The following is a 15,229-nucleotide window of genomic DNA, read 5'->3' as shown; positions in this document are numbered from 1 at the left end:
TTAACTTCGATGGAGACATGGAAATCAAAGATGGGGTTTAGGGGCGTGGTTGATCTACAACAAAATCGCTGATCACTGTACAGTGCTTCACACTGTAGGAGGCTGAACACATACAGAAACGCAACTGTAAACTCAGCAAGCAACATGTTAGTGTTTTTCGCTGTGGTTTTATCGTTGTCACTTGCGTCCGCATTTGCGGACCGAGTGCCGCGCAGTTGTGGCGCTTGTGAACCCAGTCTGTGCGACCCTCTCCCAGAGGTGGGCTGCAAGTCTGGCACGATTTTCGACTCCTGCGGTTGTTGTTCACTTTGCGCGGCTGGAGAGGGGGAGCCATGCAGGGGGCGCGGAACCACAGCCAAGCGTTGCGCCTCTGGACTGGAGTGCGTTAAGAGCGACAAGAAGACAAAGCTCGGAGTTTGCGCCTGCAAGACCAAATACGAAGTGTGTGGCTCCGATGGAGTGACCTATAAAACTGGCTGCGACTTGAAAGTTGCCAGCCTGAAAGCGGTGAGCGAGGAGAAGCCTGAAATAAAAGTCCTGAATAAAGGAAAATGTGCAACAGGTGAGAATGGGGACACTTCTATTATAGTGGATAATAGCCTGATAGCCAATAGTTCACCAAGGTGCCTAAAATATTACATTTTGGTGTGATGGTTCACTTTCATATTGACTCATGTTTCTCCTTTCTCAGTAATTTAGTTATAATAAAAAACGTTAAGATTTCTTGAGTAGGCTAATTAACCATTAATTTACTGTAAATTATGTTAATGTATTAATCACTGCTGGTATCTCATTTTTTGTCAATGTTTGCCTTGCATGAACTGATTCTAAATTATATTGATTTGACTATTGTCCGATGCACCATCAACTTACATTGTTATTGTACATCACTGCCACAATGCACTGATTTGTCTTGGGACCCATGCAGAGACATGAGTGCTCTCTAGTTACTGGATAGAAGAACTGGCTGAGAAATATGGAAAATCTGTGGCACTGTCCACTGGGTGTGGACAAGGTTAACATCATCCTCTACCTCTATAACCCTTGCAAAATAACCAGAGTTAACTAAAGACAGCCACTGAATAGGCTGAAAGCCATTGTCTGAACTCTGGGGTGGCACCCTCCACAGCCCTGAACAGACATGTCTGAAATTCCACCCTCCAAGGGAGGGATTTTACATTTTGTAAAGGAGAATGGCCGTCAATCAAACAGCAGCGCCTCGCCTACATACACACAGACAGGCGCTGTTGGTTTACAGCAAAGCCCGTTGGCTTCAGTGTTTAGTTCAGTGAACCTTTACATGATTAATTATAACTGCATGCTGGTTCTGGATTAGGCAGGCGAAAGGGTTCGGGACATGAAAAAAAAAACGCTGCCTGGCAGAAAAAAAGTAATACCACACGCGGAAAGCCCCAGACTAATTTGCCCATATCCAACAGCCCTTAAGGCTCGCAGAGAGGTCAAAGATAGCACTACGTTAGGTGCAAGTTCAAGGCCACCATTCCTCTCTCCACTCCATGTTGTTCTTGTTTTCTCAGGGTCTATTAGCTAGGCCTATTTCAGGATTTTGTTGACCATACTTAACTGGTAACAGTAAATTTCACCGGAACTCAAAATAACAGGGGCCTCTACCAACAGTATATGAGACCCTGCTTATTTATTATAGTCATGATCATATCCATTCCTTGGGTTGGAGTATTGAGAAGACAACCCTATTCAATCTTCCATAGGCATGTGTCATCACAACATTATTCTAAGGAGGCCTTCACTTTGCAACCCCTGTCATCCAAAGCCTAGTCTTCATAACTAAAATAAGATTTCAGTAAAGCTACATTTCTGTCCACACTTGTGCCACACATACAAAGTATTATGTGCCAGAAGTGTGAAGTTATGTACAGTTGAAGTCGAAGTTTACATACACTTATGTTGGAGTCATTAAAACTAGTTTTTCAACCACTCCACAAATTTCTTGTTTACAAACTATAGTTTTGGCAAGTCGGTTAGGACATCTACTTTGTGCATGACACAAATACATTTTCCCAACAATTGTTTGCAGACAGATTATTTCACTGTATCACAATTCCAGTGGGTCAGAAGTTTACATTAAGTAAACACTAAGTTGACTGTGCCTTTAAACAACTTGGAAAATTCCAGAAAATGATGTCATGGCTTTAGAAGCTTCTGATAGGCTAATTGACATCATTTGAGTCAATTGGAGGTGTACCTGTGGATATATTTCAAGGCCTACCTTCAAACTCAGTGCCTCTTTGCTTGACATCATGGGAAAATGAAAATAAATCACTCTGAAAAAATGTGTAAACCTCCACAAGTCTGGTTCATCCTTGGGAGCAATTTCCAAACGCCTGAAGGTACCACGTTCATCTGTACAAACAATAGTACGAAAGTATAAACACCATGGGACCACGCAGCCGTCATACCGCTCAGGAAGGAGACGCGTTCTGTCTCCTAGAGATGAACGTACTTTGGTGCGAAAAGTGCAAATCAATCCCAGAACCACAGCAAAGGACCCTGTGAAGATGCTGGAGGAAACAGGTACAAAAATATCTATATCCACAGTAAAACAAGTCCTATATTGACATAACCTGAAAGGCCGCTCAGCAAGGAAGAAGCCACTGCTCTAAAGCCGCCATAAAAAAGCCAGACTACGGTTTGCAACTGCACATGGGGACAAAGATCGTACTTTTTGGAGAAATGTTGGAGAAATGACATTTTGGAGAAATGTCCTCTGGTCTGATGAAACAAAAATATAACTGTTTGGCCATAATGACTATCGTTATGTTTGGAGGAAAAAGGGGGAGGCTTGCAAGCCGAAGAACACCATCCCAACCGTGAAGCACGGGGGTTGCAGCATCATGTTGTGGTGGTGCTTTGCTGCAGGAGGGACTGGTGCACTTCACAAAATAGATGGCATCATGAGGAAAGAAAATTATGTGGATATATTGAAGCAACATCTCAAGACATCAGTCAGGAAGTTAAACCTTGGTCGCAAATGGGTCTTCCAAATGGACAATGACCCCAAGCATACTTCCAAAGTTGTGGCAAAATGGCTTAAGGTATTGGAGTGGCCATCAAAAAGCCCTGACCTCAATCCCATAGAAAATGTGTGGGCAGAACTGAAAAAGTGTGTGCGAGCAAGGAGGCCTACAAACCTGACTCAGTTATACCAGCTCTATCAGGAGGAATGGGCCAAAATTCACCCTTGTATTGTGGGAAGCTTGTGGAAGGCTACCTGAAACGTTTGACCCAAGTTAAACCATTTTAAAGGCAATGCTACCAAATACTAATTGAGTGTATGTAAATTCTGACCCACTGGGAATGTGATGAAAGAAATAAAAGCTGAAATAAATCATTCTCTCTACTATTATTCTGACATTTCACATTCTTAAAATAAAGTAGTGATCCTAACTGACCTAAGACAGGGAATCTTTACTAGGATTAAATGCCAGGAATTGTGAAAAACTGAGTTTAAATGTATTTGGCTAAGGTGTATGTAAACTTCCAACTTCAACTGTAAATGCACACATTTTCTTGATCCATAAAAACAGAAAATTCTGTTTGAGCCAAGCACATTTCTAGAAGTTTTGTTTATCAGATTAAATAATATTTGTGAATTTGTGCAAATCCGCATAAAACCTGTCCCAATGTTTGAAAGGCAAGGACAGTAATGTTCAGTGTTCGTATTGCAAAACCAGAGTTACTTTTTAACTAATTCTGACTGGCATGAGAAAACTAAAGGGAGAAAGTATGCTTAATATTTCACTAAATTCCTAAGTAAACAGAATTCATTCTAACTCCTTTATGTGGTCCATGTTACATCAACTCCTTCACTTACTGTACTAACCAAAAAAAAAAAGGCACATTCATTCCTTTCTGGATGGCTAAAGGGACTGGAGATGCTATCTGTTCATTTATATAATACATGTATCACATATCAATCAGAACATCTCTCAGTTCGGATATTGCTGCTTTGACAATTTACGACCTGTACCAGCTAGTCCCAGTGGATTACAGCAAAGCTATCTCTGATTCCGCCCAAGTTAAAAGATAAGCATTACAGGTTGATTTGAAGGAGATGATAAATCCACTCAATCGTCTCACTTTTTTCTATTTTTTCTTCTCCTCCACAGCACCTGTCATTGTGACGGCCCCTGGTGAGGTCTACAATGTCACAGGCTCCCAGGTGTATCTGAGCTGCGAGGCCATTGGAATCCCCACCCCCGTGATCACCTGGAAGAAGGTACCAGAAGGTTCAATTGTGAGGTCTCTAGTACTTTTGAATCCACACTTTTCTCAGGTGTGGTACAAAAAAAATCAAAAATCGCTCCATGCTTTGAGAAAAGTCTTTCTATATGGGTATCTTTTGTTTTAGAAACAATCCCATATGTAGTTTCGTATGATGGTCCAAAGAACTGTACATACGGTAGGTCGTTAATGTATTTTCCTACGTCAAGTTATTCATACGTCCCCTTCCACTGATTGTTGATTTGGGCTCTGCATTTGAGTACACAATGGATAAAAGAGATGTGAAAATAGAGGATATGAAGCATGCTATTGTTAACCACACACTGACACAATAGCACAGGACATGAGAGGTTGGAGGGGAAATCCTTAAATATTATCTGATCTTTACAGTCAAGGCTTTACTCATACCCACGGTCAGCGGCTAACATTCTTAACATTCTTCATGGGAAACAAAGTAAAGAAGCATGAAATTCCCATTGGTTTCACAGAGACTAAAGAGACACTACAAATACTAAAGTTAATGAGGATAATTCAGAATGAGGTTGAGAAAATATGTAAGAAAAGGGTAAGGGAGGGGAGACAAACAGGGCCACGGAAAGCCAGGATGCAAGAAGTCAATGTGGAGATCACAACTCATCATTCCTGGACAGACAAGGAAGTTAACCTACTGTTTGCTTACTCTCAAAATAGAGCAAGAGACCACTCTATATAGGATTTAATATGAAAACATATATTTAATCAAGATGGGCCAAAACAAGAATCCCTGCACTGAGAGAGAAAGAGATTACATTTATATAAGTTTTGATGTTGTAAGCATTGTTTTATTGAGTCGATTAGCCCAAACTACCACTCTCTCAGCTAAACAGAATGTTGCTTTGTTTCGAACTGTGCCCTTAGATCTGAGATTTGCCTTGACCTGTTAAATCTGACCCATTTACACTGAACAAAAAATATAAAACGCAACATGTAAAGTATTAGTCTCATGTTTCAGAAACTGAAATAAAATATCCCGTACATGTCCCACATGCACAAAAAGCTTATTTCTCTCAAATGTTGTGCACAAATTTGTATACAGCCCTGTTAGCAAGCATTTCTCCTTTGCCAAGATAATCCAACCACCTGACAGGTGTGGCATATCAAGATGCTGATTTAACGGCATGATCATTACACAGGTGCACCTTGTGCTGTGGACAATAAAAGGCCTCTCTTAAATGTGCAGTTTTGTCACACAACACAATGCCACAGATGTCTCAAGTTTGGAGGGAGCGTGCAATTGACATGGTGACTGCAGGAATGTCCACCAGAGCTGTTGCCAGAAAATGTAATGTTAATTTCTCTACCATAAGCCGTTTTAAAGTCGTTTTAAAGTCGTTTTAGAGAATTTTGCAGTACGTCCAACTGGCCTCACAACCGCAGACCAAGTGTACCCACGCCAGCCCAGGACCTCCACAATCCGGCTTCTTCACCTGCGGGATCTTCTGAGACCAGTCACCCAGACAGCTGATGAAACTGTGGGTTTGCACAATCTATGAATTTCTGCACAAAATGTCAGAAACCATCTCAGGGAAGCTCATCTGTGTGCTTGTGGTCCTCACCAGGGTCTTGACTTGACTACAGTTCGGCGTCGTAACCAACTTCAGTGGGCAAATGCTCACCTTCGATGGCCACTGGCACGCTGGAGAAATGTGTTCTTCACGAACAATTCCCGGTTTCAAATGTACCGGGCAGATGGCATGTATGGCCTTGTGTGGGCGAGTGATTTGCTGATGTCAACATTGTGAACAGAGTGCCACATGGTGGCAGTGGGGTTATGGTATGGGCAGGTATAAGCTATGGACAATGAACACAATTGCATTTTATCGATGGCAATTTGAATGCACAGATATAACGTGACAAGATCCTGAGACCCATTGTCGTGCCATTCATCCGCCGCCATTACAAATAAATATAAAGGATATTTCATGCTGAAACCCTCATTAAAACACCAATGGTATTCACTAACTTGATGGTTTATATTTAGGATCATGTTTTACAGCTGTCACTGTATTCTTTTATTTTAAAATCTTATTTAATTATTTCAGATATTTGACATGTGATTAGGCCACACCGAGGGCCAGAGATAATTACAGACACCTGTGATAATCTGAAGTATCCAAAGGGGCCACTAGATGTCTTGTGATAGATTACATAAAATCCTTGAAAGATACCAAAATTCTGGTAGTTTACTGGTAAACTTCGAAAGTTTTAATTAAAATACCCTCCCTTTGCAACTCTATATGTGTTACATCCATCTTTCCTTTTCAATACCTTCTTATGTCTCTGCTGTCTCTTTCTTTATGTCCCACTGATTTCCCAGGTGAGCCTTCATTTTCTTTGCTTATATCATGTGTTTTTATAGCTGTAGATGTCGGTGTCTGAGCTTAGGTCATATAAAGAGAATGTGATCCTAGATTACATGAAATAACATTTGATTTAGCCAGTTGTCTCTTGTGCTGAAGCGTAGAATGTTTTCAGTTTCACAGCTGCACACACACAGCATGCTTTTAATGAGTTGATTCGATTAGTTAGTTATTAAGTTAATGGTTGTTTTCCCAGGTCACCAGCGGAAAACAGAGAATGGAGCTGCTTCCAGGAGACAGAGACAACCTGGCCATTCAGACCCGTGGAGGACCTGAGAAACATGAGGTCACCGGCTGGGTCTTGGTGAGTCCAACCAGCCCCCCCACACACACACATTAACACACACACTACTTTTTGTAATGTTTTTATTGTATTTTTTAGGGGGTAGATCAGCTTTAACATTGCAGTTAGATAGTGGTTTCTATCAGAGTAATTATCTGCATCATTTCCAATCCCCCATATATACTGTATATATACAAAAAAAGTATATATATATATATATATATATTTTTTGTAACCCTGCCACGCCTCCCCTAATTGGAGTAAACTAATGGAAAACAATACAAGGCTTCCACTGCCAGCCAGCTTATCCATACTAAATACATTTCACAGACAGTATATTTTACATTAGTCCCAGCCTTCAGCTACTGTCAACCCCTCTCATAGTTTCTACAGATTGTAAATGAAAGATAAACACCTTTGCTAAGAGTATTATTATATTGATCAATTGACTTTTCAAAATCACTCAGCAGTGCTATTTCCAAGTAAATGTTGCAATCTTTCAGCCATTTCTGAACCTGTGACCAAAAACGAGCTATGATCTAATGATTCTGTCTCTTCGCAGCAAAATCTGTAGAGCTGGGATGGTTGTATCCCCCATATATATATATATATATATATAACATTCTATTGGTTGCAAGAATTTTGTATAATAATTTAAATTGAAAAACTCTAATTTATTCTGAATCTGGTGTCGTTTTGTATATCAGTTCAAAAACCATGTGCCATACATCAAAAATATCCTTCCAACTATTTTGCAACCTGTATGGCGCAGCTGTAAATGTGTTGGTCCTTAAATTACAATGGTATACTTCATTTATCACAATTTTCTTTAGCCAATTTTGGTCTTTAATAAAGGGCCAACAGACAAGTTCCTTACTTTCTCCCCTTTCCACTTGCCTCCTCCATTTTTACGGTAATGCTGCAATTTTAGATATATAGTAAATGTCTGCTCTTTTTGTTAACTGCATGTGTGACATAACTCAACCAGTCATATTTATGATATAATTTACAAAGATCGTACTGTTAAATTTTTTTACAAAATAATCAGTTAGTATTGTAATGAAACAGGCAGGGAGCAGGTCTCGAACCCTCGACCTTCTAGCCCGAGGTCCGGCGCGCTATCGACTGTGCCGCAAAAGCATGCTCGAGCGGCAGAGTCGATTTCCGCGCTTATAAACCCAGGGTCGTTACACTACTCCCTCCTTTCAAAGAGCGCGTCCTCGCGCTAGCTTGCGACTCTACGTCTAACAGGAACGCGCTCACCGGCCAAGCACACTCACATCGTGGATGCGAGGTCCGATCACTTCTGACACCAATGTAATGAAACAGCAGGGAGCAGGTCTCGAACCCTCGACCTTCTAGCCCGAAGTCCGGCGCGCTATCGACTGTGCCGCAAAAGCATGCTCCTTCCGACACCAATGTAATGAAACAGGCAGGGAGCAGGTCTCGAACCCTCGACCTTCTAGCCCGAGGTCCGGCGCGCTATCGACTGTGCCGCAAAAGCATGCTCGAGCGGCAGAGTCGATTTCCGCGCTTATAAACCCAGGGTCGTTACAGTATATTTGAGTTTAACCATAATATTTGTTCTGACTTTCCTGGTGGATTAAACTGAAATTGCAACCAGATGTCTATTGTTTGTTTTAAAAATAGTGATATTTTGGAGATTATTTCATTTTCCCATTTAATTTTGTCTGGCTTGCGGTTCCAAATAAAGTGGAATATTTATTGCTCATATCATTTTTAAAAACAAGTCGTTGGGTGTAGGTAGGGTCCTAACTATATAGGTAAACTGGGATATGACTAAATAATTAATCAAGGTGATCTTTCCAGAAATAGACTGTTCTAACTGTTCCTGGATGGTTTTGAGAAGTTGCTCTCGGAGGATGTGTTGGTACCATTCTTTATTCATGGCTGTGTTCTTAGGCTAAATTGTGAGTGAGCCCACTCCCTTGGCTGAGAAGCAACCCCACACATGAATGGTCTTGGGATGCTTTACTGTTGGCATGACACAGGACTGATGGTAGCGCTCACCTTGTCTTCTCCGGACAAGCTTTTTTTACGGATGCCCTAAACAATCAGAAAGGGGATTCATCAGAGAAAATGACTTGACCAAAGTCCTCAGCAGTCCAATCCCTGTACCTTTTGCAGAATATCAGTCTGTCCCTGATGTTTTTCCTGGAGAGAAGTGTCTTCTTTGCTGCCCTTCTTGACACCAGGCCATCCTCTAAAAGTCTTCGCCTCACTGTGCGTGCAGATGCACTCACACCTACCTGCTGCCATTCCTGAGCAAGCTCTATACTGGTGGTGCTCCGATCCTGCAGCTGAATCAACTTTAACTTTCTTGGGCGCCCTGAAGCCTTCTTCACAACAATTGAACCGCTTTCCTTGAAGTTCTTGATGATCCAATAAATGGTTTATTTAGGTGCAATCTTACTGGCAGCAATATCCTTGCCTGTGAAGCCCTTTTTGTGCAAAGCAATGATGACGGCACGTGTTTCCTTGCAGGTAACCATGGTTGACAGAGGAAGAACAATGATTCCAAGCACCACCCTCATTTTGAAGCTTCCAGTCTGTTATTCGAACTCAATCAGCATGACAGAGTGATCTCCAGCCACACTCACACCTGTGTTAACGAGAGAATCACTGACATGATGCCAGCTGGTCCTTTTGTGGCAGGGCTGAAATGCAGTGGAAATGTTTTTGGGGGATTCAGTTCATTTGCATGGCAAAGAGGGACTTTGCAATTAATTGCAATTCATCTGATCACTCTTCATAACATTCTGGAGTATATGCAAGACTTTGTGAAAATTAATATTTGTGTCATTCTCAAAACGTTTGGCCACGACTGTAGTTCATTCAATCTGATTGTCACACACAGGGCATCTGAACACACAAAATAAATTTTGATGATTTTCTTAAAATTTTGGGTGTTTTATTTAACTCTTGTACACTTGTGTTCCCGGTCAAAAATGACCGGTCATTAGAAATTAATGGGTGAGACTACAACTAGTGTATAAAATTGAGTTAAGCCACATGCCCATTCATCAGATGGACACTTCCTCTCCCAGACCCCCAGATGCATGTGTGTTTGAGCACACACACCTCACTCCCCTACTTGGCTTCCATGACAACACCCACAGGAACTTTTCCCCAATATAATTTTTCCCTCACAGGAACCACACCTGTTGGCATTCTCACAAACAATCGCAACATTGTTTCAATAATATATAGAACTTTTCTCGCAGCTCTGGTATATAAAGCTTTTTTGAGGCCTTGCTCACAATTCATTCTGTGGCAGCGCAATGACTAAATGATATACTGTATGTGAGGCTCTTAATCACGAGGAGGAGAGAGGCCAGGAAACTGACAGTGAAGATGCATTAGAGGAGGAAGTGTCAGAAGTTGAAGACAACACAGAATATGATCCAGACCAAGAGACAACCGATGTGGAACAATCCAGTGATGAGGAAGAGGGCCCTGCTGAGGTTGTTGTTACATTCCTGTCAAAGAATGGGAATTTATCCTGATCTTCATCCCCAACTGAGAGGAGGGGTTGGCTGTCAAATGAAAATGTTATCGGATACGAGATACACCAGGTTGATGACATAAAATCCTGCCACAATTTAAACATTTGAAATGGTTTCAAAACAAATGTCCTTGTTAAACTTTGACACAAAGTAGTCTGTGATAAATACACAATATGTTTCATCTGAGTATTTGTTATAGTAAAAATAATCCATACATTATGCTTTTTTTACTCAAAAGGCCATAAATAACAGGCCATAAATAGAAAATAGAAGTTCAAAACTGAAGTTGATAAAAAGATCTAACACAACATTAGGCGATTATATGTAATATTATGGATTTATAAACAGCTATAATGGGGCGGTAATTTTGGACCGGGAAAACATTATTAATTAACATGAAACAAACAAAACAGGAGGTTTAAAAGAAAACAGGAAATGTCAGCATACAGTGACACATTTATTTTTAAGCCCTGGATTTCTAGCCCGTTGATATTATTGTTGGATCTGATTTTAATAGCTAACATTTCGATGGCCATAATAAATAGATATGCCGATAGTGGACAACCTTGTTTTACTCCTCTTGACAATTTAATACTTTTTGAGAAGTAGCCATTCCATTTTACACCTGGGGTTAGTAAACATAACTTTAAGCCATTGTATAAGAGATTCTCCAAAATTAAAATAGTCCAGGCATGTATATATACATTTCAGTCGTACTTTATCAAAGGCCTTTTCAAGGCCAGCTATGAATACCAGGCCTGGTTTACCAGATTTTTCATAGTGTTCTATAGTCTTTCCAGTACATGTCTTATATTATCTCCAATGTATCATCCATGTAAAAAAAACCTGTCTGATTAGGATGAATAATATCTGACAAAATACCGTTTAAATTCTATGCATTTTGCTAAGATTTTGGCATCACAACACTGCAGTGTAAGGGGTCTCCAGTTTTTTAGATGGACTGGTTCTTTGTATTTACCACCTGGGTCCTGTTTCAGTAATAGTGAAATCAGACCTTGACTTGAAACACTGTTAGTACAAAGGATTTTAGCTATCATACAGACTTGTGGGTTGTCCCACAGAAACAAATCAGTCAAATACCTCAAGGCCCACACACAGAGGTAGTAAAGGTAGAAATTCAGCATAGGATGGAAGAGTTATGTATTAGATACCTGACATTCTATTACTTTATTTATGAATAATATTACTTGAGGCACATTCCAAAGTTATCCATGAATGCTAATCATTGACTGGTTTTGTTCAGATCCTCTGCATAACAGAGAGTTTAATACACATGCAACTCCTTCCTCCATGTCTGAGTAAATCAACAAAAAACATTGGTGGGCCCTGTTCAGTGGTTAGATCTATCTATCCCTCTCCCTCCCTCTTTCTCTCTCAGTATTCTGCTCCCCTGCTGTCAAACATCACATTCGTTTAATTTCTTCATAGAATTTCAAAATTTCTACTCATTGGCCATCTTCCATGATATGTTTGTACTTGTGAGAAGTATCTAAAGACCTACACAGGTGCAAGCCAGCACTGGACAGCAGTCAGACAGCCGTAAAACAATCCAGAACGCTTCTTTCCAATTGAAATGGCACCCTTGCTCTGTCGAAATGAGCCGAGCTTGGCTGGGAGGAAGAGTTGAGGCTGCGTTTGTGTCGCCTTGCGTGTTCTGATAAAATCAGATAAGGCGATAACCGCCACCACCATGCTTTTCAGATCTCGCCGCTCACCAAGGAAGAGGCGGGCTCGTATGAGTGCCACGCTGTCAACGCCAAGGGAGAGGCCTCAGCGGTGGGCACCATTCACGTGGTGGAGTCCATCGATGACATCCCTGTCAAGAAAGGTACCCAGCGCATCCTTTTCTATTTCACTGCTATTTCTACTCTGTTTCATGTTAAATCTATAGACCCACACAATATGGCAAAGGGGGATATTTACCACATACAAAGGGAAAATGTAGGTATTCAAAGGGAAAATCAAAGGGTGTGTATGTACAGTATGTGTGACTTGTTTGGAATTCAAGCCCGCTAGCCCGTGGTTCCCATTCTGTCCTGACATGTTTAGGAGTGCATACTTAGCTTGATCCACATCACCTGGCTGCTCTCTTGACAGGGCTTGATGGTTGCCTTCGACAAGGCAGCGCGTGTTACTGGGTGTGTAACTTGGTGCGAGCGTTGACAGATGCACTCACTGCACTGCCTATACATCTGCACTCCAGGGGAAAGAACTTGGATGTTTGAGTGAGAACGGCGTTCATATCAAAAGGAAAGCTCTACTTTTAGGTGTTCTTCCAACCCTGGTGATCTGTGATGATGGACACTATTCAAAACAAGGGACGCTCTCCGTCCTGCAAGATCTAAGCACCTCTTCATTACCAGTGATCTAAAAAAGGAACCGGGGCTAGATATGTGATACAAATCTGATGGAAACCGATCAAAGTAATTCAGGTCTCCCCCAGATTCACATATAAGACATAGGTCTCCCCTATCATTGGTCATAAATAGGACCAGCTAAGGACCATTACCCTAGAAATCCACTTACCCAATGTGTCATTGTGCTCTTGTCTGTGTGTCTCTCTCCCAGTGGCCAAGGATGATGAGCTGTAAGGCGTCTCAGCACAGTAGAGCCTCAGTGGCGACTCCTGGAAGGATCAGGAGAGGGAGAAGCCCCGACCATCCCACCAGTAGACCTGTACAATGACTAAGAAAGAGGACCAACAGCAACCATTAGCATCCCAGAGATCCATCACATTTATATTTGAGAACGTTGCCGTTTGTTAAATATTTGTTAAATATTTTTGTCATTTAGCAGACACTCTTATCCAGAGCAACTTTCAGTAGTGAGCGCATACATTTAAAAAATAATAATCATACCGGTCCCCCATCGGAATCAAACCCACAACCATGGAATTACAAGCACCATGCTCTATCAACTGAGCCACACAGGACCTGTAACAAGTCACAGTTTTCAGTGATATTCAGTACACTGTATTGTAGACAGTCATCCACAAGAGTCATCTAGGCCTCTCACACACATTTATTGTCACTGACATCACACACAAGTCATTCATCAATAAGTACACAGTGTACAAAACATTAAGAACACCTTCCTAATGTTGAGTTGTATCCCCTTTTGCCCTCAGAACAGATTAAATTTGTTGGGGCATGGCCTCTACGAGGTGTCAAAAGCCAACCACAGGGATGCTGGCCCACATTGACTCCAACGCTTCCCACAGTTGTGTCAAATTTCCTGCATGTCCTTTGGGTGGTGGACCATTCTTGATACACACGGGAAACTGTTGAGCGTGACAAACCCAGCGGCATTGCTGTTCTTGACACACTCAAACTAGTGCGCCTGGCACCTACTACCATACCCCGTTCAAAGGCACTTAAATCTTTTGTCTTGCCCATTCACCTTCTGAATGGCACACATACACAATCCAAGTCTCAAGGCTTAAAAATCCTTCTTTAACCGGTCTCCTCCCCTTCATTAACACTGATTGATGTGGATTTAACAAGTGATCATAGCTTTCACCTGGTCAGTGTGTCATAGGACGAGCAGGTGTTCCTACTGTTTTGTACACTGTGTATGTGCACACACACAATTGCATGTGCATGCTTCACTCTTACACCATCTTTTTTTGATGTAGTTTACTGTTTTTGTGAATTATTCCATTTAATTCTAGCAAAAAGAATACATTGCAAGACCATCACTAGTTGGCCAAGCAGGGACAGATTAACGAACGGGTGCGTGCCCCCTGACCTATTGTTTTTTATTAGCATATGATAGCAAAATGTGTAGAATTGCATGAAAGTAGCTTTAAAACTGCAACATTTTCTCTCAGCCTCATGGCAAAATGTGAATAAAAGCATGAGATGAGCTATAAAACCGCAAAAAAATATCCTTTCCCCTTGGCAAAAAGTGTAGAATTGCAGGAATTTAGCTTTAAAACTGCAACATGTTCTCTTAGCTTCATGACAAAATGTGCAGAATAGCACTCAAACTACAACAACAAAAAATCTGCACAATGGCAAAATTTGAAATGCAGGAAGTTAACGGATTACCCCCCAAAAATGGAGGCCGGTTCCCGGTGGCCACAAATGCAGTAGTTCGGCCCTGTGGGCAAGGCAGAAACATAGACACCCGGCATTAAAAAAATTACCCTTACTAAAATTGTAATGTGAAAAAACACATGAATTTGAATAAATCTTACATTTGAAATTATTTTTTCTTTTATTTCTAATGTACCAAGGTTATTTTTTGGACCTCCTGAAAAGTACACAAATCATTATTTCCCTTGACATGGTGCTTGACAAGCCATAAAGACATGCCTTTGCAAAAGCCATTGTGTGGAGTGAGTGATCAGGAATAAGAGGAAGGAAAACCAAACTCAGAACACTCTTGCATTCATATAATCCCAGTACTCGCATACTACGGGTTTAGCTACCAATCCAAACAGTGGCAGATGTCTGGGGATGTACTGTAGGGCATATTGAGCAACCGACAAGTATGAAATGGCGTAGAAAAAGGAGGATTTATGATGGAATGTAGAGATCCACTTTCGGTGCTAAAAGTCTGCAACTCCAATGAAGAGGCCAGCGGACATTGCTTTTCCCAAATGTTTCTAGTTTTTCCAGACTTAAGCTGTATGTATGAATTTGCTGTATTCACGTTGGTGCATGGTTTACTAACACTAGATGTTATTACTATGTGACAGGTGCTGTACATCACTAATAAATACAAAAATTGAC

At 41.2% G+C, this 15,229-nt stretch overlaps 1 protein-coding gene across 4 annotated transcripts; it reads left to right on the top strand.

The window, feature by feature from the left end:
• The first annotated feature begins 77 nt into the window (after positions 1-77).
• Positions 78-15,228, top strand: igfbp7 (insulin-like growth factor binding protein 7). 4 transcript variants are annotated; one of them, XM_071410768.1, is made up of 5 exons: positions 81-562; positions 4,149-4,276; positions 6,859-6,966; positions 12,195-12,321; positions 13,062-15,228. In XM_071410768.1, the coding sequence occupies exons 1-5, from the start codon at positions 145-147 to the stop codon at positions 13,082-13,084; spliced, it is 804 nt and encodes a 267-aa protein (XP_071266869.1). In that variant the 5' UTR covers positions 81-144; the 3' UTR covers positions 13,085-15,228. The 4 variants fall into 4 exon arrangements, with proteins under 4 accessions (XP_071266871.1, XP_071266872.1, XP_071266869.1 ...); XM_071410769.1 differs by having other exon boundaries at positions 82-562; positions 4,149-4,258; XM_071410770.1 differs by lacking the exons at positions 12,195-12,321; positions 13,062-15,228 and adding an exon at positions 9,451-9,866 and having other exon boundaries at positions 78-562.
• Position 15,229: the final 1 nt, after the last annotated feature.

This window comes from Salvelinus alpinus, chromosome 7, assembly GCF_045679555.1.
Source record: "Salvelinus alpinus chromosome 7, SLU_Salpinus.1, whole genome shotgun sequence".
Taxonomy (NCBI): domain Eukaryota; kingdom Metazoa; phylum Chordata; class Actinopteri; order Salmoniformes; family Salmonidae; genus Salvelinus; species Salvelinus alpinus.
Note: the sequence above shows the minus strand (reverse complement) of the source record. Positions and strands in the feature narration are given on the sequence as shown.